Genomic DNA, 21,551 nt, shown 5'->3' on the forward strand with positions numbered 1-21,551 from the left:
GAAATATGTCATAAACATCCCTCTGGGTCAGTGGACAGAACTCTAACTTATTTTTTCCTACTAGTTTTAAATAGCTACATATAAGTATAGATATCCCATAATTTGTTCTGCCATTCTACTGATGGATACTTGGGTAATTTCCAATTTTTTCTACTACAAACAATTGGACAATAAAAAAAAGTCCTATTGTTACCAGTGCCTAAATAATATAACTCTGTGACTTGAATCAGTCACACATATCAAAAATAACTTTCATATCAATGACATCTTTTAATGAAGCACAGCAGTATGTAGACCTGTTTTGTCCCATGTAATAGCCACTAGTCACATGGAGGTATTCAAATTTAAATTAGTTAAAATTAAATTAAATTCAAATTCCATCCCTGACATTAGCCTCCTTTCAAGTGCTCAGTAGCCATTTGTGAGTTGTGGCTACCATACTGGATAGCATAAAAGATTCTACTCTCACAGAACATTCCATTTGACAGCCTGGACCTAGACACTTGAGTGTGGCTTCTTACAGAATATATTTTTCAATGAGTTAGTGTTTTAATGAGAGTACGTTTGAAAAATAAAAACTTTGTGTCTGTATCGGTTGCCTCTGCAGTTACTTCAATGAGAATCAATACCCAGATGAAGCAAAGAGGGAAGAAATTGCAAACGCTTGCAATGCAGTTATACAGAAGCCAGGTAAGGTCGCAGGCACAGCCTTGCTCTGCGGTGCAGCACAGCGCTTGGTTACAGGTTGGCATCTAGGACACTTAATCTTATGCGTGCCTTGGCATGGTGCTCCCGGCTCAGTCTGTGCCATCCTTCCGCAGGTGGCCAGTGCCCTGTCCTGCTCACACAGTACTTCTGAGGGATGTTTTTATGGTACTCAAAATCAAATGCTCATATAGGAGAGTTTTCAAGGAGTGACCCTACATGAGATATGAGACCTTGAAATTACTATTTTTTTAATGTGTAGATTTCCTTTTCTAAGAATTTAGCTAAAAGATATTATGAAATAATGTTAAAGTTTTAAATATTTAAGCAAGCTTTGTCAATATAAGATTAAGATAGAATTTTTTAAAACAATTGTTATAAATTGTAAAATGCTATATTTCTCTTTGGGGAAAGAATTCTTTTTGTAGTTAGTTTCTATCTCCTTTCCACATTGAGATGACTTCTACTTAGCTAAGAAAAATTTAGGGCAGTACCATTTTGAAGTCCTGTTGTTCCAAAGTCAACAAACCCACTTAAATATTTCAAATGTATTTTCTTCCTTGTGCTAAAATATTATTTCACATTTTACAGATTTTGTTAAACATAAACCATTTTCAGTTAACAGATCCAGTTGATTTCCATGTGGCCAGTTATTTTGATTGGCCTAAAGGCTACATACAAAAGTATCAATGTTTTATAGAAATTAAGCAGACCTTCATTCTCCCTCACCCAGAAGCCAGACTTCTAGCAATGTAGACCCTACAAACTGCTCCAGTGACACACAAGTGAAAGGAATCTGTACCCTGTTTCAAACATGCCAAAAGTCCCAGCCCTAAAGCTGTGCAGAAACTTGAACTCTCCCTGGAACATTTTGCCCCCGTATCATCAAGGCCCTAACAAACCTGCTTTCTGGTTTCTTCACCCACTGTGGATTAATAGCCGAAAAACAAAAGGAAAGGTGAGGAGGAAATGTTACAGGGGGGTCTGTATTGGCAAGCATGGTTACTATCCATAAAAAATCACATTGGACTTCAAAGATGGTAAATCTAAAATGCAACTTGAATTGTGCTATGTAGTCCAAACCAGTTACAATAATGGATAGTCATAGCAGCCTTCAGCCTTCAAGAAAACATGTATAATATCCTCTGTCCTAAGACAGCAGGTAATTAGTTAACTTAAGGCCTTAAAGATGTAAGTAAATTTCTGTTGTCTGGATACTTGATAAAGAATAACTTATCTTGGGTTGTTGTGGTGGCTCACGCCTGTAATCCCAGTATTTTGGGAGGCCAAGGTGGGCAGATCGCCTGAGCCCAGGAGTTGAAGGCTACCCTGGGCAACAATGGCGAGACCCCATCTCTACAAAAACCACAAAAGTTAGCCTGGTATGGTGGCCTGGGCCTGTAGTCCCAGCTACCCGGGGGGCTGAGGTGGGAGGAGCACTTGAGCCCAGGAGGTCAAGGCTGCAGTGAGCTATAATTGCACCACCGCATTCCAGCCTGGGTAAGAGAATGAGACCCTTTCTCAAAAAAATAAAAAAAGAATATCTTATTCTGATACAATAATGGTAATTAAATGAAGCCCTCATAGTACTGTCACATGAACGTGGATCTGACACCCTAGCCAACTGACTTTGTGGAATTCTCTAATATTATGTATGGCTTTCCGAATTGAAGCATGTTGTGTTACTAGTTGTTGTTTTTGTATTCATTTACATATTTATTCATTCAGTAATTGGGGTGTGTACATGGTACCAGGTAATACTTTAAAAATCCCTCTGCATCTATAGTTTTGGCAATAAATGTAATCAAAAGCAACAAAATAAAAATATTAGCCCTTAAAACTAGTTTATTCTTGGATCCCAGATACAGATTATCTGAATTTTATTGCATGTATTCACAGGCAAAAAGCTGTCAGATCTGGAAAGAGTTACCTCCCTGAAAGTATATAATTGGTTTGCTAACAGAAGGAAGGAGATCAAGAGGAGAGCCAATATTGGTAATGTATCAGTGAGGCTGCTTTTCTCTTGTGCAGCAGTTGTGAACGTCATGTTTATATTAAGATTAACTTCAGTTTAGAAACTGCAAGTCTAAAGGATCCTAACTTCTCTTTTTTTTTTTTTTTTTTTTTTGAGACGGAGTTTCACTCTTGTTGCCCAGGCTGGAGTGCAGTGGCGCGACGTTGGCTGACTGCAACCTCTGCCTCCTGGGTTCAAGTGGTTCTCCTGCCTCAGCCTCCCGAGTAGCTGGGATTATAGGCATGTGCCACCACACCTGGCTAATTTTGTATTTTTAGTAGAGATGGGGTGTCTCTATGTTGGTCAGGCTGGTCTCGAACTCCCGACCTCAGGTGATCCGTCCGCCTCGGCCTCCCAAAGTGCTGGGATTACAGGTGTGAGCCACCGTGCCGGATCCTAACTTCTAGGCCTAACAAAAGTTGCCCTAATGTCTTTCATTGTGTTTTTAATAAACCACAGTTAGTATTATTTACACTATTTGTAGTGTAATGGTAATGACATTATTATTTATAAAACTCATTGTTCTTAAAGTTCTAGAATATAGAATTAGACATGGCCCCTGAGCAATTGATTACTCCTGTGGTACATTTGAAAGATACTTGTAAGATCTTGAGAAAGGGAATGTAATACCCAGAATTTCTTTATTATTACTGGATTATGACTTAGATATTAGGAAACAATTGATTAATGGTTTGGAATGAAAGAGACTTAATAGACAAGGAACGCAGCAAAAGGCAGAGATAAAGAACATTTAAGAAATATGAATTCTTGATGTAATCATTTATGTATATATACACATATCAAAACATCACCTTGTACACCATAAATATATACAATTTTTATTAATTATATTTCAATAAAGCTGAACAGAGAAAACAAAAATGCCAAAAGTGCCCTAGAGGGAACTACGAATACAACTGAAAAAGGAAGAAATAAAGGATTTGTTCCCATTCAAAACTGTAACAGTAATAAATAAGAATAAGAAATTTAAGTTGGTGAGTCAGGTGGGATGTTGGTTTTTAGCTTCTAAAATTGCATTTCATTTCTTCCATCCAAGTACTAACCAGGCCTGACCCTGCTTAGCTTCCAAGATCAGACGAGATCGGGCGCATTGAGCGTGGTATGGGCATAGAATGCATTTCATTTCCTTCCTTTGTAAATACACGTTTTATTCATCAGTACAGTTCTCATATTCTTTATAGAACCCCAAGATAGGAAGACTGTTTAGTTAGTTAGCAAGTATTTATGAAGCACCTAACATGCACAGCAGCAGAGACCCCAGAATGGCAAATGTGTGCCTCCCCTGACCTACATGCAGTTGAATTTCATCCATCTTACAGTCTAAAAGAAACAAATGTAGAGAAATACAGGTTCTTGTTTAATTACATTCTAATTAATTTCCTTAGCACAAAAATTCATTCAGTGTTTCAGCCATTGTGATAAGGTAACAGATAATTTAGGGATCTATTTGCTTTTTTCGAAGAAGCAGCAATCCTGGAGAGTCATGGGATAGATGTGCAGAGTCCAGGAGGCCACTCAAACAGTGATGATGTCGACGGGAATGACTACTCTGAGCAGGTGAGCCCCTGCGCAGCTGGGCGAGGTTCTTGGTGCCTGAGCAGGGGGTATAGTGGGACAGCTTAGTTCCATGGGTGTGGCTGATGGGGTGGGGGAGGGGAAACAGTCACTGTCCCTCCACTCTGCTCCTGTGTCTAGTTAGATTTCATGTAATTTGAAAGGAATGTGGTAAGATTCAGTTGTCCTGTTGAATTTGTGAGAGATCGTTATTCACCCACATGGATTTATTGTCATACAACAGGATACTTGGCAAGTACGCAATGGGGAGGAGGAGGAGGGAAGAAGTTCAGAGGGAGGCAGAGAAGCAGAGAAGGTAGAAGAAGAGAGGAGGATCTGATCCAAACAAGCAAGTTACACCATTCACGACACACACTCAGTGTTTGAGAAATACTAGGGGCAGCTGGACCCCATGCCTAAACACGTACCGACGCAGGGCACGATGGAAGGCCCCACTCACTCTGGCCCCACTGCAGTGGGAACCCTCCTGCCCAAAGGAGTGGTTCTTCCAGAGTCTCTGGCACACTGACACATGCATCCTCTCATAAGTGCAATACCTGCATGACTCTTCACCTCGCCCTGATTTATTCTGCATTGCTTTTGGGGAAAATGTATTTAATTGTAGCCACTGCATGGAGTAATTCAGTAACTAAGACTGTGGGAGTCCCTCCTCGACCCCCACATAGATGTTGACAGATTTCATTAAAATTTTGATAGGATTTAAATTTCCATTTGGAATATGCAGAGAACGCATGGTACCTTCCCCTAGACCACAGCAAGAAAACTTCTGCTCATTTTTCTGGGGTCTGTGCTTTTTTCTTGCTCCTCAGCCAGCTCATATAGTCCAATGTGTTCTTTAATAGCCTCTGTTTACCACACACCTAGAATGCATGCAAGTGTGTGCTGATCCCTTTGTAAATTCTAAAAACTAATCTGTGAACATCAGAAGGAAACAATGATGTCCACACTTCCGAAGAACTACCATTTTTTTCCATTTAGGACTCTAGTTCATAGCCCCAAGAGAATATTCTGTAAGTCTTTCTGTTCGGAAACATTCCTCTTTTCAGTCTACCCACATAGATGGATCATTTCCATCTTTTTTTTACAGATGCCCTAAGGGCAGCACATTCCATGTTTTGTTTTTTTCCTTAAGGGACTTTACCCTTTCCAAAGCTCTTTGATACGGAGTTCCCCTGAAGATGACAGGTGAGAAACATACCCCTTATTTGTAACACCATCTTCAGTGCCTGACGTACATCCTGCAATGCCAGCTTCCTTCACAGCTTTATTGTTTAACACATTGAGCTGCGCGGGGAGGACAGCTTCACACTAGTTCTAGGTAAGACGCCTGCCGCTCCCCTTGCACAGCTGCCTGCAGCAGGAGAGCTCGACACCTTCCTCCCCTTTCTCCCGTAGCCGTTTCCGGCAGTGACATGTGTCCTGTTGTAATGGAGAATTCTTTTTTTCTTTTTTTACAAAAATGCATTTTTTATCTGTAAGATGTAATTGTAAGTTCTGTCTAGTTTTCTCAGTTCAGAGAGGGACCATGAATTCTAATAATCTATTTGTAAGAGCAGCAATCTGGAATTTAATAGCTCACTAGTATGGCCTTCAGTGATTAGTGCTATATTTGTTACAAACAGAAAGATCCAAATTGTTGGTTTTATATCAATCACTGCAGGTTTGATCATCATCACCAGCAATCTTATTAATAGAATGAATAGAATTCTCAGTGACGAAAAACATTTTTTGTGCTTTTTACTTGTTGAATCATAAAATTATCAACTGAAAATCTTTGGACCTATATCCATTCAGTGTCTACTTAAATACAATTTACCTCTATTTTATCATGAGCCCCTCCCCCAGTTTCCTCCCACGAATGTTCTGCCTCCCCTTGCCCCAGCATGTCTCTCTGTGACTAAAGAATTCTTCCAATCCACTAATAACATTTCTTATTTCTGCACATCTAGGATGACAGTACGAGCCATAGTGACCACCAAGACCCCATCTCATTAGCTGTGGAAATGGCAGCAGTCAACCACACTATCTTGGCATTGGCCCGACAAGGAGCCAACGAAATCAAGACAGAGGCCCTGGATGATGACTGATCAGGGAGGTTAAACATGACAAGTTAACTTAGTTTAGACGTAGCACCTTAGCAGACTTTCCTCGGTCCTTAACATGTGTTCTTACAGTATAACTTGCAGTTTCTTGTATGTCAGGTAGCCGTTAGGGTCTTGTTCTGTGAAGATGGCATGGTGCCCTCAGCCTTTGCATATACTCTCTCAGTATTAACTCCCAGTAAATAATAACCAACCAACCAACCAACCAAACTTCCCTCTCCCAGCCCCCGAGGCTAGAAAATCTTGCTGCTCCGTCTTAGCATTCCAAGAAAGTGCTTCCAGGTATTTAGATAGCCCTCAGTTCTCAAATATTAGACTACGTGTAAAATCTTGGGTACCTTTAGATTCTTGTAACACTAGTCTGTACCCCCTTTTCCTTCCCCAAGACTGATAGGATGCAAGGTGAGGTCGTGGCACAGGAATGACAGACACCATTTGGGGAGTATCCACAGAGTCAAAGGAACACTAGAATCCCCACCTCAGCGTGAGGATAATTGATTTCCAGCTGCAATAAGCCGTGCCTCATTATAGCCACACTGTGGCTAGATTATACTTCTTTGGGTGCTGTGCTAAGAATGTCAATGGAAAAAGCCGATCTCAGATTTTGTTTGAAGTTAACATGCCTGACACAGACATCCTTTCCTCTCACAAGCTGTGTGACTTAGTAGATAAAATACTGCCTTCTGCCTTTGGGACCATGATTAAAAACAAAGACAAAAACCAAAAGTCATTAAAAAAAAAAAAAAACCCAGCTTGAGAGCATTGGAAAAAAAAATATGAGCTGAATGTCTAATGGATGCTAAGTCCAGTTTTCAGAACCACTGTACATTCCACGGCACAGTTAGCAGTGCCTGCCTGGAAAAGTTTTGGAGGTCATCGTGGAAGTTGATTTGCCTCCTGTCAGTGTCCCCTTTCCCTGCTACCAAAAAAGTCTTTCAAGGATGGAGCTAAGGTCAAAAATGAGTGAAAAAACTTGCAGTGTTTGTATCCATTAAACGGAAGCCCCCTCACTCTGAGAGGTCACTAGAGGACTTCATAGTGGGGTTGTGCTGCTTATCACAGATGCAGACACTTGCCCAGATAGGAGCAGAGAAAAGCAGGGGACGTTTCCTACTCACATTGTGGCTGTATGAGAACACGATGGGACTGCTTTGCTGTTCTCTTTACTCTGTCCTTGGAGAGGTGTGAAAAGCTGTATTGCTACAGGCAATTTATTTAATAATTGGAAGCCATATTGATAATGGATGTGGTAATATTTGTAGTTTAATCTACTTTAAGCGGCAGTAACTAATGGAATTTTTTTCCTTGATCACATATGTAGCACTTTTGTTACTTTTTAAAGATATTTATATTTGATAAATCTTTTTTTCATTTTGAGAACTCAAAATACCAAACAGTGAACTTGCATTCTAAAGTCACCCTGTGATCACCTTGTCATCTAGTAGCAAAATGATGAACTATTCATGCATCAAAGAAAATTACATCTGCTGGCCTTGTATGAAAATGATCTCTTGGCATCCCGATTAAATGACACACTGTCACTGTGGGTAAGAGGAAAGAGCCTTCAATGTAGCAGCACAGGGTGCGCCTGAAAGAGGCACAACTGCTGTGGATTTTCTGCCTCGCTCCATCTCTCCTATGTATAATGAAGCCTTGTTTAAAGGGGCATGTGGGGCTGGATGTTAAGCATGGCTTCTTTTTGTCCATTACCTGAAAACAATTTCTAAGATAAAAGGAAGGTGCCATTTCCTTACCTCTTCACCCATCCTCCTCCACCAAATGTATTCAACTTAAAACTATGAGAGAGAGAGACTGAATGACCTTCCTCAGTTTTCCCTTTCTCATTCAGGAGATACTGAATATCCGCCAGTTTGTAGTTGGTTTCCTTCCACTTAAGGCACACGCTGACTGCATCATTTCCTTATCTGTTAATCCTGCTTATGTGAGTGTGAGGAAAGTCTTTGAGAGGGCATGAAAGTGCCACCTTATATATGTCTGTGACTTTAAAGAGCTATATGCAGGGCCTGGTCCCACTTTTGTCCATGGATTTCAGGGGGAAAAAATATATGTACTTTTTTCAGCTTCCAAGCATTGAAGTGAAGTGGAGCCGTCTCTTCTGTTTTACTGTATTACTTGAACCAACAAATTCAAGAGTAGCATTTGTTATTCTCAGGAATGAGCCTCCCACTGCCCCCCCCCCCCCCACCGACTCATATTCTTTCTTGGTTTATCTTTTTATTTCAATTAGGAGATTACGTTCTCTTCCTTTCCTTTTATTTTGCTTAGAGGAAATGTAACATAGTCCCATTTTTGTGGAATTTTGACGCTTATTCTCAATTGAATCAGAAAGTACAAGGAGACAGAGAAAAAATCCACTCTGACAAGCCGCATCCATGATTGACTGTAAGGAGATTATTATAATTGATAGCTTCTTTATCATGGGATTGCTAGTATCATTTGTACTTGCTGGTCTTTTTAAAGGAACAGACTCAAACTGTTAAGACAGCTGCAGTTTCTAAAGAAATACAAAGATTGCCGTGGATGCACTCAAAGGTTTCATTGTTTTAACACCTTTAAGGGAGAAAAAAAGCTTCAGAGAATAAAGGCAAGTTTGCATCCATGAAGGGCAGTACCAGACCCTATATGGCAATGTGGTAAAACTGAAAGAATATTTCTACCACTGCAGGAGAATGTCCTGGAGAGCTCAGTGGGAACAGGAGGAAGGCATCTTCCACCCACAGTTGTTCTTGTCATTGGAGAAGACCGCTGGCTGCTCTGAAGACCCACTGCCTTACATGTCACTTTTGCTTTTTCACCAGGAGTGAGAATTTACTTCCTTTGGGCCTAGATTTAAACCTGTTTGTTAGTTTTCTGTTTGTCACGAAGTTCAATTCTGCCATTTTGTCCAGGCCACCTTGGTTCTTGTAATGGTGTGTGGCGCTGCTACTGTTATATTTCTGGTGTCTGTAGGTAGTATATTTCTCTCTTAGGCTTTTTCAGGTTTTAGAGGTGGAATTAAAATAGAAACCCTAAACTTCCGTATTACTGAAGGGAAAGCAGCCAGGCTCTAAAAACTCACACTGTATGCTTCTTGGTTGTTCCGCCCCTCCCGTTGTACTTCACTCTCTCCTTCAGGCCCCAGGGGACTCCCGCAGGGGCTGTTCCTTCCTGTCCAGGAGGACTTTCAAAGGTCTTTTGAAGTGGGGTGTGGGGGAACTTGCCAACAGGTATTCATATAATTTGTTATTTCTTTAAAGACACCTTAATTGAATTACTATGGTCAGATGGGTAAACTTTCCAAACTTTAAAAACACTGACACAGGGACCTTTTAAAATGGGTCATCTTGATGAGATCTCTGCCCATCTGTTGATAACCCTAACAGTGGATGAAGGCTGGGGAGGGCAACACCCTGCATTCTTATCTGAGCCTTTCAGTGCTATTCAGTTCCAAATGTTTTGATTTGTTTCAACAAAGTCTGTAATGTTGGAGTGCCCTTACAGCAATTTTCTTCACAATCAAAATCACAATCCTTTAAGTGGTTAATAAATGTAGTTGCCTTCCACTCACTTATGACTCTGGACAGTCCCCACCCCTGTCACTCACAAGGGCAGTCTTCCCACCCCACCCCCATATTCACATTCCCATGGCCCATCACAGGAAGAAGGAACCTGGGGCAGAGAGGAGGAAAATCATTAAGGCAGAGGTGTACACATCCAGTTCTCTAGTTCTTGGTAGATTTATGGTGGCAGCCAGTTCAGTGGTCACCACCACCTATGTTAGGTCCATGTATCCAGATATATTTTACCTCAAAGGAGATGACTGAAGAATTCACCAATATAGTTATTTCCTTTCTGCCTGTTTAACATTTGTCTTTAAGAACTGTTGGCTTTAGAAACTTCTCCCTTGGATATCAACCATCAGGCACCAAGTACAAACAGACTCATTGAATCAAGAGTCTCCAGCCTCATCCTGTGAATAGCTCCTCTTCTGTTTCCCTCTGACTAGGCCTTCAGCTGACTTCTTTGCTGGAATTTTCTAATCTTGTGACAGCAGGGAAAAGCTGGATGTGGTCCATCTCTTAACACAAACACTCCTCCCTGTCTTGACCAGCTACGTATTCCACTGACCAGCCTCATCATCTCTGCCCTCAACAGTGGAAATGATCCCTTTCCCACAGATGTTCTCCCTCCCTCCTTCCCTTCCCCTTCCTACAGATGTGAACTCTTAAGTCTTTACTCTCTGGTCTTCAGAAGGGTTTGGTTACAAGCAGTCTTCCCATTTAATTTGTGGCTGTGCCTTTTAAAATTGTTTTTTGTCTTTTGTTGTTCGGAGAACGACCAGAGTATTTTCTCCCCAGTGTGTCCCAACAGATTCTTAGGCAATAATTTTTCTTGTTGATGATCCCGTGCTCAGTAGCACACTACATTGAAGAACCCTGGCCCTCACCATTGTGTGTTGGTTTCTGTGTTAATCTCTGTGATCTGAATCATGTCAGAGTGATGATAGATTTTGTCATTTTGTTGTGATTATTAGTAATGTTTTACTACTGTATTCATTGGGGCTGTGTTGAGACCAGCCAAATCCATTTATAGCTTTACTGAGCCGGATTGATTTGTCAGGATTTCCCAAGTGAAAGTTGGGCATATTGCCCAGCTCCTGCTGGTGGTATCTTTGGAGAGTGTGGGATGGGGTGGGGGGATGTCCTGGGGCAGGGGTGGGAATGACACATATAAGGCATTCCTTTTTTTTTTTTTTGCTTGTGCTCATTAAATAGCAAGGGTGTTTACTCAGGATTTGGGGATCAGTTGTCAGCCATGTTGAATTTGGCAAACTGAGCTGTGTGCCCTGAAAGCCCTCTTTTTATTTCTTCATTTCCATATTGTCCGACTTACTTCACCTAGGAATACCTGAGTTATCCAGTCCAGTGTTCCCTGATGAGAGTGGAAGATTTTCCTGGAGAGGCAGCTGTGCATGGCCAGGTCATCTGTCAGGATGTTGTGGTGGTGTGCGATCAGAGCAGAGGGCCTTTCTTTTCCTGTACTGTGCTCTACTTCCTTATGCATGCTTGGTTTCAAAGATAACCGCCACTTTAAAAGAAAGATTTCCTCACAGCTCTCCAGAGAACTATCATACTAAGGTGATAGGAAAGGCTTCTCGGATACAAGCCAACAAGTCAGTTTTCTGATTACAGAAACTCCTCTCACAGGTTATGTTTGGAAAGGCTGTTCTCCATTCCACTTATAAATTGAAAGTGATAAGCTACTGTCTTGTGATCTTGCAGGGTCAGTGGTTGACTCACTCATCTCTGAAAGGTAACTTTGTTCATATCTATGTATTTTCAAACCTGGAAGCTTGTAAATTGGAAGTTTCAGTATTAGCTTTATTATTCTTTCTTGGTGAGGAATAGAAATGGCAGCAAAAAGAAAGCCAACAATCTGAAAACTCCAGTCTCCTCTAACACTGGCTTTGTTTTAAATCAAGACGGGAAGAGATACATGAGGGGAGGGAGGGAAGATATGCCGGCTGCCCTTTCTTATCTCAGTGATCTAGATGCCTCGGGATTATAGGCACGTGGATCACTGAACCTCTTTTTTGTCATTCTTCCTATGACATTTGTGGCAGAACTTTTTAGTTGATTCTGTTCACATGAAATGTGACAAGCATTTTTACACCATGAGACAGTTTACTACCCACATGCCACACCCATTGTCTGTCTCATCAGCCAGCCCCATAACTGCACCCAGAGGGGTGCAGCTGCAGGGGAGCCGTGCCTTTCTCCTCTCCTGACACTCCTTTCACGTGGCAGGTTTGCAGGTTGGTTGGCCCTGATCTGGACAGCTGTGTCCGTGCCTGCTCGGCTGCCCTCCAGTTGGTCGGTGTGGCTGGCGTGGGCATGTACCCCCCGACTCGCACTTGAGAAGTCTTGGGATGCCGGCTCCCTCGACTCCATTTTCATTTTAAGTAAGAGTGGCTCTGTATAGCCATAATTAACTCTCAAATTCACATTGGTGTGCTGTGATCAAATGAAGGTTGGACTGAATCTTTTCAAATTGTAACCATGGTAATTCAGGGGGGTGGCATAGAATGAATATATAAAAATATAATGGCAATTGTTCTGAATGACTGAGTGTCCTCCTGACATGTAATTAGCTGTTTTAGCAGGATGTAGATTGGCATGGTCATAATTAAAAGAATTTCTGTCTTTTATGTGATTGGAAATGGCAGCGCTCCCATCCCCTGTTCCCTCTTAGCACTAATGCTCCCAAGAACATTTGGAACAGCAGCTCCGTAAACTAAAATAATGACATGGTGCTCATGTTCTCCCCTAAGTGAAACAGCAGAATTTGGAGTTGTTTCAGCTTCAAAATGGAAGCCTTTGATTATTGTTCCCCATTTGACTTCTAAGTTCTTTGAAACTTCACTCAACATCCAGTTCCAACTTGCTCCACCTCTGGCAGAAACCACAGTCAGGACCCCAGAAGGAGCCCCTCTGACCGGCCCCCACTGCATTCCAGCCCATGATCTGGCCAGCTCCGGGCCCTTGCTTGCCTAACTCGAGGATGTTGCTGCTTGCTGGGCTCTCTGGGATCTTCAGATTTCCCTTGGTTGCTTGATATTTCCATTGCCGTCACTATCAGAAAGCATTTCCCAAACAGAAGTTTACAGAAAATTGAATCGAGGTTTCCTCATTGAATCCTAAGACTCAAAGCAGACAACATGACAGGACACACATAACTAACACAGGCTTTAAACAGGTGGAGGCGTGAATGGAGTACTATTCACGACATTCTAAAGCTACTGGAGCACAGGACACATGTCTATACGCTCCTCTCACACCCCTTACTCGGCAGCTGCCCCACTCCGGCCGTTGCCGTTGCCCTGAGTCTTCCCCACTGTTCTGCTGTGCCAGTGTGAGCATCTCCCCGGCACTCAAGTCCATGTTCTCTCCCTCCCGCTCTTCCTCCTGTCTCTTCCATGCTCCCTGTCGCATGGGACATCATGTGGGCTTGATGCCGTACACAGTCCCTGACCATGGCCCCCTACTCTTCTCCAGAAGTGTCACACTAGACAGGAGCTGCTGAGTCACCAACTCACCTTTCCCTAGAATGTGGGTTTGTTTTTTCTCCCCCATCACTTGCAGAGGTCTTTATTCAATTATATGATCAAGAATGAGTCTACAAGAATACCAGCACCAGACATAGTGCCAAATGGCCTTTTGTAAGCTGTTTCGTGCCCTTGAGGCTCGCACTTGTGCTGGGTGAGCCCGGGACCGTTAGCCTTTTCTTTTCTAGGTCTGGACACTCCGGGGTTGATTAGGCTAGCCACTGGGGAGAATACAGCTCTGGCCTTTTTTCATATTTTGCTGCTTCTCTTTGTACAGATCTTTCCCCCTTCACATACCAAAAGGAATCCTAACCTAGTTGAAATGCTAGTTGCAATTCAGTTTCATGAGAATGCTGAAGTAGGCTGCTGATTTAAAATTTTCCTCTTCCCTGAAAATACACACACCTAGAGAATTTAGGGAAAGGCTCTTAGGGCTTGGGAATCTTATCTTTTCATTCCCCACAAAATACCTACAAAGAAATGTCTAGTATTCCCTCAGTATTCCTCCTCGTATAGGCTCTGAAAGCAACCTCATTCCCACCCAGCCCTTGCACACCGGCATTCAAGATCCATGCATGCAGTTGTTGAAACTGTTTTCTTTGGGATCCCATCTTTATGACAACTGGAATGATTATAGATTTATGACCTCAAAGAGTAGAGCATTCCTTTTCCTATTTTCCCAGCTGCTAAAATATGACTGTCTCCATTAGAATTTAGAATCCGTCTTAAGCTTAGAGATGGTAAGAGCTGACTGGATGAGTCTAATTCTATGATTTGTGAGACATGCATTAAAACCGTCAGCAGAACATTCTGATGATCCACCTACACTCAAAGAAAACACAATTAACACCACAGTTAAAACCTTCTAATGGAGCCCCTGTCTTAGGGATCAAGGTATTAGAGGTGCTGCTTCAGGGATGGTGCTACTTCAAAAGAACTGAAGTTGGAGAGACACCTCCCTTCCCAAATGCTTCTGCAGGCCACTCTGGTGATTCAGAAAACCCCAACCATATATTCCTTTACCAGCAGCGCCCACCCTTTTCCGTAACTCAGCTTACCAAAATCAGTGAAAATTGAGACAGTGCTTACCCATGAAATATGTGGTTTTTGAACAAAAACCCCAGAAGTTAGTTATTCTTATAGGAAACTAAAGATGCCATCATTGTAAATCATAATACCACAGAGACAAATGCACAGGTCTCCCGACCACCTCAAAGTCAATACAGCCCATGTTTTCTGAGCACGTACTGTGTGCTGGGCACCGCGCTGGACATGTGTGCTGCCTCATGACCCGACACCAAGCAAGTCACCTTGCCCTTGGCAAGGCAAGTCTCCCCTCATTTCTTTCATTTCAGTAGGACGTTCATCTTCAAAGAACAGACCACATAGGATGGTCTGCCCTCTCTGAACACTAACCTGGTTTGCTTTCTCACGCAGCAGTGCCAGGTAACCTCCCAGGCGCACTGTGGCATCGCCCCTGCCTCTGTGAGCTGAACTCCCTCCGTGAGGGTCTGGACGCGAGGGCCCCTCCAGAGTCTTCCTCCTTGGTCAGTGATGAGGACAGGAGTGCAGGGAGGTGCCGCAGTGGTTGACAGGGTGGGAAGCCTGTGTGGCCGAGGGGAACTTGAACTCTGGCACCCCTTGCCTGCAGTTAGCCAAGGCAGAGACCAGGAAACCCTCTTGCGCTTCCCATCTTCTCTCTCCAGCTCTTGTAGCGCTATCCTGGCCGTTCCTTCAGGGCTCCTGCTGTGTTCAGGAGCATCTTGCTCGGCTGGCCCCTCCTCCTCTCTAGAAACCGGGGGTCTGGGGTTCTGGAATTAGATCAGTGTCTGCTCTGCCTCAGGCCTCCCTGCCTCCTCATGGGCCCTGACTGCCAAGAAATAACAGTTGCTGGAGACATATCTTGATTTGGGGTCAGTGTAAGAACTTTCTAGAACCCAGAATCCAGCCAAGGCATGAGCTCCTTTGAGGTAGAGGTCTGGTTCCTGTCCTGCCACATTTCACGTGGAACTGTGGTGACTGTTGTCAGGGACATTGAACAAGGGACATGGGTACCAAGCTGACCTGAGGACTCAGCTAACTAAAGTTCCACATTTCTTCCCTCCTTCCCTTGTCTACCTCTTTTCCATCAAACGTAAGTGGTCCTCTAGGGGTTGGCTCTCTCATGGTCTTTCTCTTCTGATCTGCTCTGCCCCGTCGTGGGCATCTTGGAACCACCTCAGAAGCAAGGCCACAGCTGTGGACTGGTCCTCGTGAGAGTCTCCCTGGATCCTCTGTACCTGTAATAGGTACACAGTTACGTTATTATCCAACCTCCAGTCCCCAAAAAGCCTCCTTAATTTGAAAGAGAAAAGGTATATGTGCCTTGCATTTTGTTATCGGTCCAGATTTTGCATCTGGTGGTGGCTGGGGTGCCATTGGGATTTTGGAATGGGAGCAGTTTGAGTCCTCCCTCGGAAGGAACTCATGGCTCTCACAAACCAGTGTCTGTGGCAGTGACAAGTCACAGAATTTGTGTTTCAAGGCTTATTCCTTCTTCCCTTTAAGACTTTTTCAACTTCCTGTCACTTCGGGCTGAGTCTCAATTTCAGTCATGTTTTGTGGCTTCCTTTGAGCACAGAAACCTCTCCTTTTCTTCCGTTACTGGAACTAAGATCCCAGCATAAACTCGTGAGAGTCATTTTTCCACGTCATCATTCGTTGGAGCTATTAAGCCCGAACACAGAATGACATTAGTGTTATACTAATGTAAGCAGCAGCCACTCTGGTGATCTTGCATTGAACTCTTTTGTTCTTAAACCAGATTCACGGCGGGCAGGCACAGAGTTAGAAGAGTGGGCTGCAGGAAGACACGCGCTCAGCGGTGGCTGCTTTCAAGCAGCATTGTTTTTTGCCTTGAAAACCACATTTCATTATGTTAGAATCAGTGATCCCCTTAATACTGCATCTCTGAAAATGGGCACCATGAAACCAAAACCAAAGTTCTGGATGTGGGGGAGTGGAGCTTTTCTTTCGAAGCACTGGGAGCTTGGGCAGGGCGTCCCGACTGCCCCTCAGTTTTGCCGGAGCACTCGGAAGGGCCTCCTCTTTTCCTAGTAGTTGCCTCATGTTGACTCTAGAAAGCAAGTGTGTGCAGCCTGTGCCTCCCCGACCCATGGCGGGCGTCTAGATCAGGCCCTAGGAGCCTCCCCACCCCTGCCTCTTCTAGCCACTTCCCGGGGGGCTGTAGAGCACGGTCACGGGAAGGCCTCTGCTGGGCCGAGTCTCTGCGGTCCCTCAGCCATCACAGCACTGGCGTCTTCAGACACACCCTGGCTGCAAGGCAGGACACTCCCCCTGCCGAGAGACACCATGTGCGTCATCATTGCCTCCCCTGGAAGAGCCCACAGCCTTCTATGATCTCCCCCCGGGCTCGCCCTGCCTTCCACGGCCATGGTCACGTTGGGTATGCAGTACCTTTCAAGGATAAATTTTTGTTTATGTTTTTTAAGTGCCTAAGCAAGATACAGACCTCTGGAACCTGCCAGAGAGTCGGCCTATGCCCTGTCCCCATCCCTCCCCACCCTGCACTGGCCCTTGAGGGTGGGCACAGGGCGGCTGCCCCTCTCCAGTGTCCCTGGCGTTCTGCAGGCAGAACAAGGCAGGGATAAGCTAGCGGGAGAGATCGCTTCACAGCCACGTCAGGCTGGCTTCGTCACTGTTTTCCAGCGTTTCTTTCTTTAGGGCCGTTTCTGTTTATGTGGTTTGGTCTTGGTTCATAGAGAATTTAAGAGTCTGCTTAGGGAAATCTCAGTAGCCACTAAGAAGACAGGAGAGCAAGACAGCCTCAGAGCAGCATTCCAGCTCTGGCTTTGGTAGGAGTTGGAAATGTGTCCACATCCAAGAGGGCGAAGCGTCGAATCATCCTAGCTCATGAGCCTGCTGACTCACCTGCCAGCGTGAGCCACCGGAGCCCCAGCTGCCTTTCCGAGCCCTCTCTGCCTAGACTAGAGGGATCAGGGTGTCTGCTCAGGAGGGCTTGGGAAAGCCAGCAGTCAGGCGTTCAGATCCAAAGTGTGTCTTTGGAAATGAGTGTGAGAGTATTTGTTTCTTTTTTAAAAAATAATTTGTCTGACCTAAATACGGGGCCTTTATTCTGTGATGGGTGTACGACAGATTATTTTGTGACTGCACTCTGTTCAAATCACATCTAAGCAGCGCTGAGATGATTTGTTGGTGCATTAGAAGGTTTTGCAACATGGAACAATCCATACCCAGGCACTTTATTTTCATTAATAATCCAGCATTTTTGTTCAGACAATGTAATAACCCAAACACTGGGTATTCATATTTGACACATGGGCAAACTTGCCAGTGGAATGGAATTGTGACCTGATAGAGAAGGGAAGGCAGGCTGATGAAGGTGATCGAATGGGAGAACAGTGCTGTGGTGATCATGAGAATGAGGCTTTTCTGTAGCATGTAAACCAAACCGGACCCTTGGCAGTTCGTCGTCCCTCAGTTCTCCAGATGCTATTTTTTTGCAGGTTCTACCAAGTGCTTGTTGATTACCCTAGTTGTAATTATCTAGGGAAGAGATGAATGTAAGTGAGAGTGCAGAGCACTGGGGAGGGTGACAGTGAAATGCAATTAGAGGCAGCAAGAGAGTCCTAGTCTGTTCTCACATAACCGGACTTGAACGCTCCAGCGCGAGCAGAGTGCTGGGGGTGGATTCCACTGCCGAACCACGGCAGCTTTGCTTTACTCTTCAGCATGGGGGTGGTAACTAGCTGCACAGCAAGTTATGAAATGGAAAGCAAGCTTAACAGCTGTAATCTCATCGGATACCCTGGAGCAGATGCCTTGGGACTGCCTGCAGTGTTTAGCATCCACCAAATAGTTGAGTTTCTAAGATGGGCCATGCGGGATCCCTGCCACACGGGTGTGGGGGCAGCGCGCTCCTCCCTGCCTCGGCTGCTGTGTGTCTTAGTCTTCGTGTTTCCCCTTGGCGTCTCTGGTCCCTGTCCATCTTGTGCACCATGTGTCCCTGAGGGCGAGTCACACCTGTGTCTTGAGTCTGCTGTAAGGTGTTCAGTCTACCTCAAGGGGTCATCATGGTAAGCTCTATCCCACGGCATCCTCCGTCCATCACCACACACACTGGAATGTATCCCCCCCACCCTGCCCCTTTGATAACCTCCTGACCCTGTCTTTCCTATAATCACCACAAACTCCTAGTGCAAATTGGATGCTGCTTTAAATGTGAAAACAATTGTTCAAAAGCTATAAAACCTGAATGAAAGCTGAAGCTGAATTTATAAGCCTTGTTGCATATGAGCCAAAAGTGCAAAAAGCTCTATATAATGAACTAACCTGCCACTCGTATAAATATAAATATATATAAATATATTAAAATCAGACTGTTCTACAAAATTGTGTATTTGTATTTTTGTGTACGTACAATTTTCTGCTAAGCAGAAGGAGGATGTAGTATAGGATGCTGTGAGAAGAGATTTGGTTTAATCCTATTTCTTTGTTACTTATTTTTGTTAACATCAGATGCCTGTCTTTGTCTTATATGTGTATGACACTGTTTGGAAAGCTGCAGTATCTCTCTTCCTGAGGTCCAGAGGCCATTAAAGAATAAACACGGGGCTTAGAGGTGTCTTGGCCACCAAACACAGGTAAGCCAACAGAGTTCGGCTCCCGTACGTGGTGTGGTGGGACCTGGGGCCTGGAGCCACTTGTACTCCTGGGGTGGGACTGAGGGAGGGAAAGGGCTCCCCCACTTCAGGCTGGTCACTGTATGTTGACTTCCCTCTGGGAAGCAAAATTCCACTTGTAAAAATCAGCTTCCAAGACAAAAGATGATCCGATGTCACTTCTGGGTCACCAGGAAGGGACACAGGATCTCTCTGAACTTTGGAACAGACCCTCATATTCTGGGGCCAGAAGTTTGCCCAGAAAGCAGCAGGTGGCTGTAGAGCCCAGCTCATTGGCTGTCCCTGGACTTCGTCTCCCTCTTCCGAGTAGTTGCTGCCTTTCTTCAGATCAGGTTACCACAATGCCTCCCCGCTGCTGACGCTTCATCCCCCACACCTCCAGCCCCAGTTACCTGGAGCTTCTCAGAACCCACTTTGCCGGTGCTAAAACACAAGAGGGGGTGAAAGTGGCTGCCAGTAATGGCCAGAAACCAACCACCAGAGGCCAGGCTGAAAGACAAGCTCCGGGTGTCCAGGGGCTGACGGGCCAACCATGTGGCAGGTCCCAGGCCCCACCCACTGCGCCATCCGCCTCTGAGCTCCACAGTGGTCCCACTAATGGGAACCTCCTCTAGGGAGAGTGATACTGCACCTTCACCCGTAGGACTCATATTTATAACAATGTGTAATGGCTGTAGCAAAAAGCCCTTGTTTCTAGATGTAAATGGTCAAAGAAACAAGCGCTCTATTGTATTGAATAAAATAGTTCAAATGAGTCCTGTATCATTGTATCTCCTATTCTGGATTAGTGCCTTTTGGACAGTAGACTGTTCTGTAATTAAAATGTAGTATACTGCTTTTTTGTACAGTTTTGTTTTAATAAAACTTTTTTTTTTTAATTTGTGTTTATTTTAGTATTGTACCTATTAGAGAATAAAATGTATAACTGAATACAGACTGACTGGGATTTCTTTGGATCAAAGTGATCATTTGGGAAGTGACCGACCCAAACAGAGATAGAAGTGTTCCATTTTGAACACTGGTCCCTTTGTGCGTTTACAATGACTGGAGAAGGCTCCCGCGGACTGCTGCATGCCACCTGAGTAAGAGGGCAACACCGAGCCAGGAAAGCCCCTCTATACGTCCCACTCCCTGACCCTCCAGCCTGTGTTTGGCACATGTCTAGATGACACCAGGAGAGGCGGTGCCTTCCGGGAGTCCCCAGACTGCACCCTCAATATGCCACATGCCCACCTGGCCTGCCTTCTCCCCACCATCTTCAAGCTACACGATCACAAAGATCTGGCCGCCCCTAAAACCATCAGGATCCTAGCAGCTCTCCCCGCACTGGGAGTGCAGCCTCTGACTTACGCCGAGCAGCTGAAGCCCATGGAGCTTTTCTCTTCCATTCCAGGCCACGCCCTGAGCCTCATTTTCTTAAAAGAGCTCTGTCTCTCTTGGGGCCGCACCTTCAGCAGTAAATAAAAAACACAGTAAATAAAGCCAAGCTTTCATTATTGGTTTTCTCTAAAGGCTTCCATTGGTTGGCATCAAATTCTTAAGCAGGACTCGAGGACAAGGTGCCCCGGCCTCCCTCTCCCTTCTCAGGAAACCTAAGACACAAAGGGTGTGTCTTCTTCACATGCATCACGAGAAAAGATTATGCAAAATTTTCAGCTGCCGCAAACGCTGTTGAAGTTGCCAAGTAGAGGCGGGGAGGGGTTCGGGGTTGGGGTGTGAGGGTAGGGGCCAGCCCTGAGGACATCCCCACCCATGTTCCCCTTTCTTGGCCCCAGATTGCTATTTCTGCTTAAGCAGAAGCGCTGATGAACCAACCTTCCCACAGCCCACCCAACCCTTCTCCATGCGTACCACATAGCCCAGACATCTCCCGACTGCCCTGTGTCCTCAGAGCACTCTAGGGCCAACACCCTTAACCCCCCAGGCCCTCCTGGGTGCATCAGTGCCACCCTACCGTGGCACCCATCATGACAGCTTGCTTCTGTACACTCCATGAGGATAGGCACAGGGTATGTGAATGTTAGTTAAGTGACTGACAGTGAGTGGAAGGAATGAACTGGGTGTGACATCCATTAGAGCCCATTTCAGGGTCTGGGCAACTCTGAAAAAACCACACAGCCTTGGGCAAGCAAAAGACATCTCATTGAGTTGCAAGATAGTAGTAGCTTGAAAAATAAGATCCACTCTAGGTGCTATATCAATTCTATGTTCAGATTCCTGCCTCATTCAGAGCAGGGCATCTCCTGCTGCCAAATTCCTGTCATTATTCGGCAGCGCTTGTCTCCAAGCATTCTTCTGCACTGAGGAATGTAAACCAGCCCTGCCCG

The 21,551-nt window shown here is 44.6% G+C and overlaps 1 protein-coding gene across 50 annotated transcripts in view; it reads left to right on the forward strand.

The window, feature by feature from the left end:
• Positions 1-20,154, forward strand: part of HMBOX1 (homeobox containing 1) — a 177,555-nt gene extending 157,401 nt beyond the window's left edge. For 14 of the 50 annotated variants that reach the window (XM_055116417.2, XM_063606705.1, XM_055116420.2 and 11 more), the window contains 4 exons: positions 608-690; positions 2,605-2,700; positions 4,206-4,297; positions 6,265-20,154. In XM_055116417.2, the coding sequence (XP_054972392.1) occupies positions 608-690; positions 2,605-2,700; positions 4,206-4,297; positions 6,265-6,402 (409 nt within the window). In that variant the 3' untranslated portion in view covers positions 6,403-20,154. Of the gene's footprint in view, positions 1-607; positions 691-2,604; positions 2,701-4,202; positions 4,298-4,538; positions 4,644-6,264 lie in introns of all 50 variants that reach the window. The other 36 variants (XM_055116409.2, XM_063606703.1, XM_055116410.2 and 33 more) reach the window with 8 other exon arrangements.
• Positions 20,155-21,551: the final 1,397 nt, after the last annotated feature.

The sequence above is a fragment of the Pan paniscus genome, chromosome 7, assembly GCF_029289425.2.
Source record: "Pan paniscus chromosome 7, NHGRI_mPanPan1-v2.0_pri, whole genome shotgun sequence".
Taxonomy (NCBI): Eukaryota; Metazoa; Chordata; class Mammalia; order Primates; family Hominidae; genus Pan; species Pan paniscus.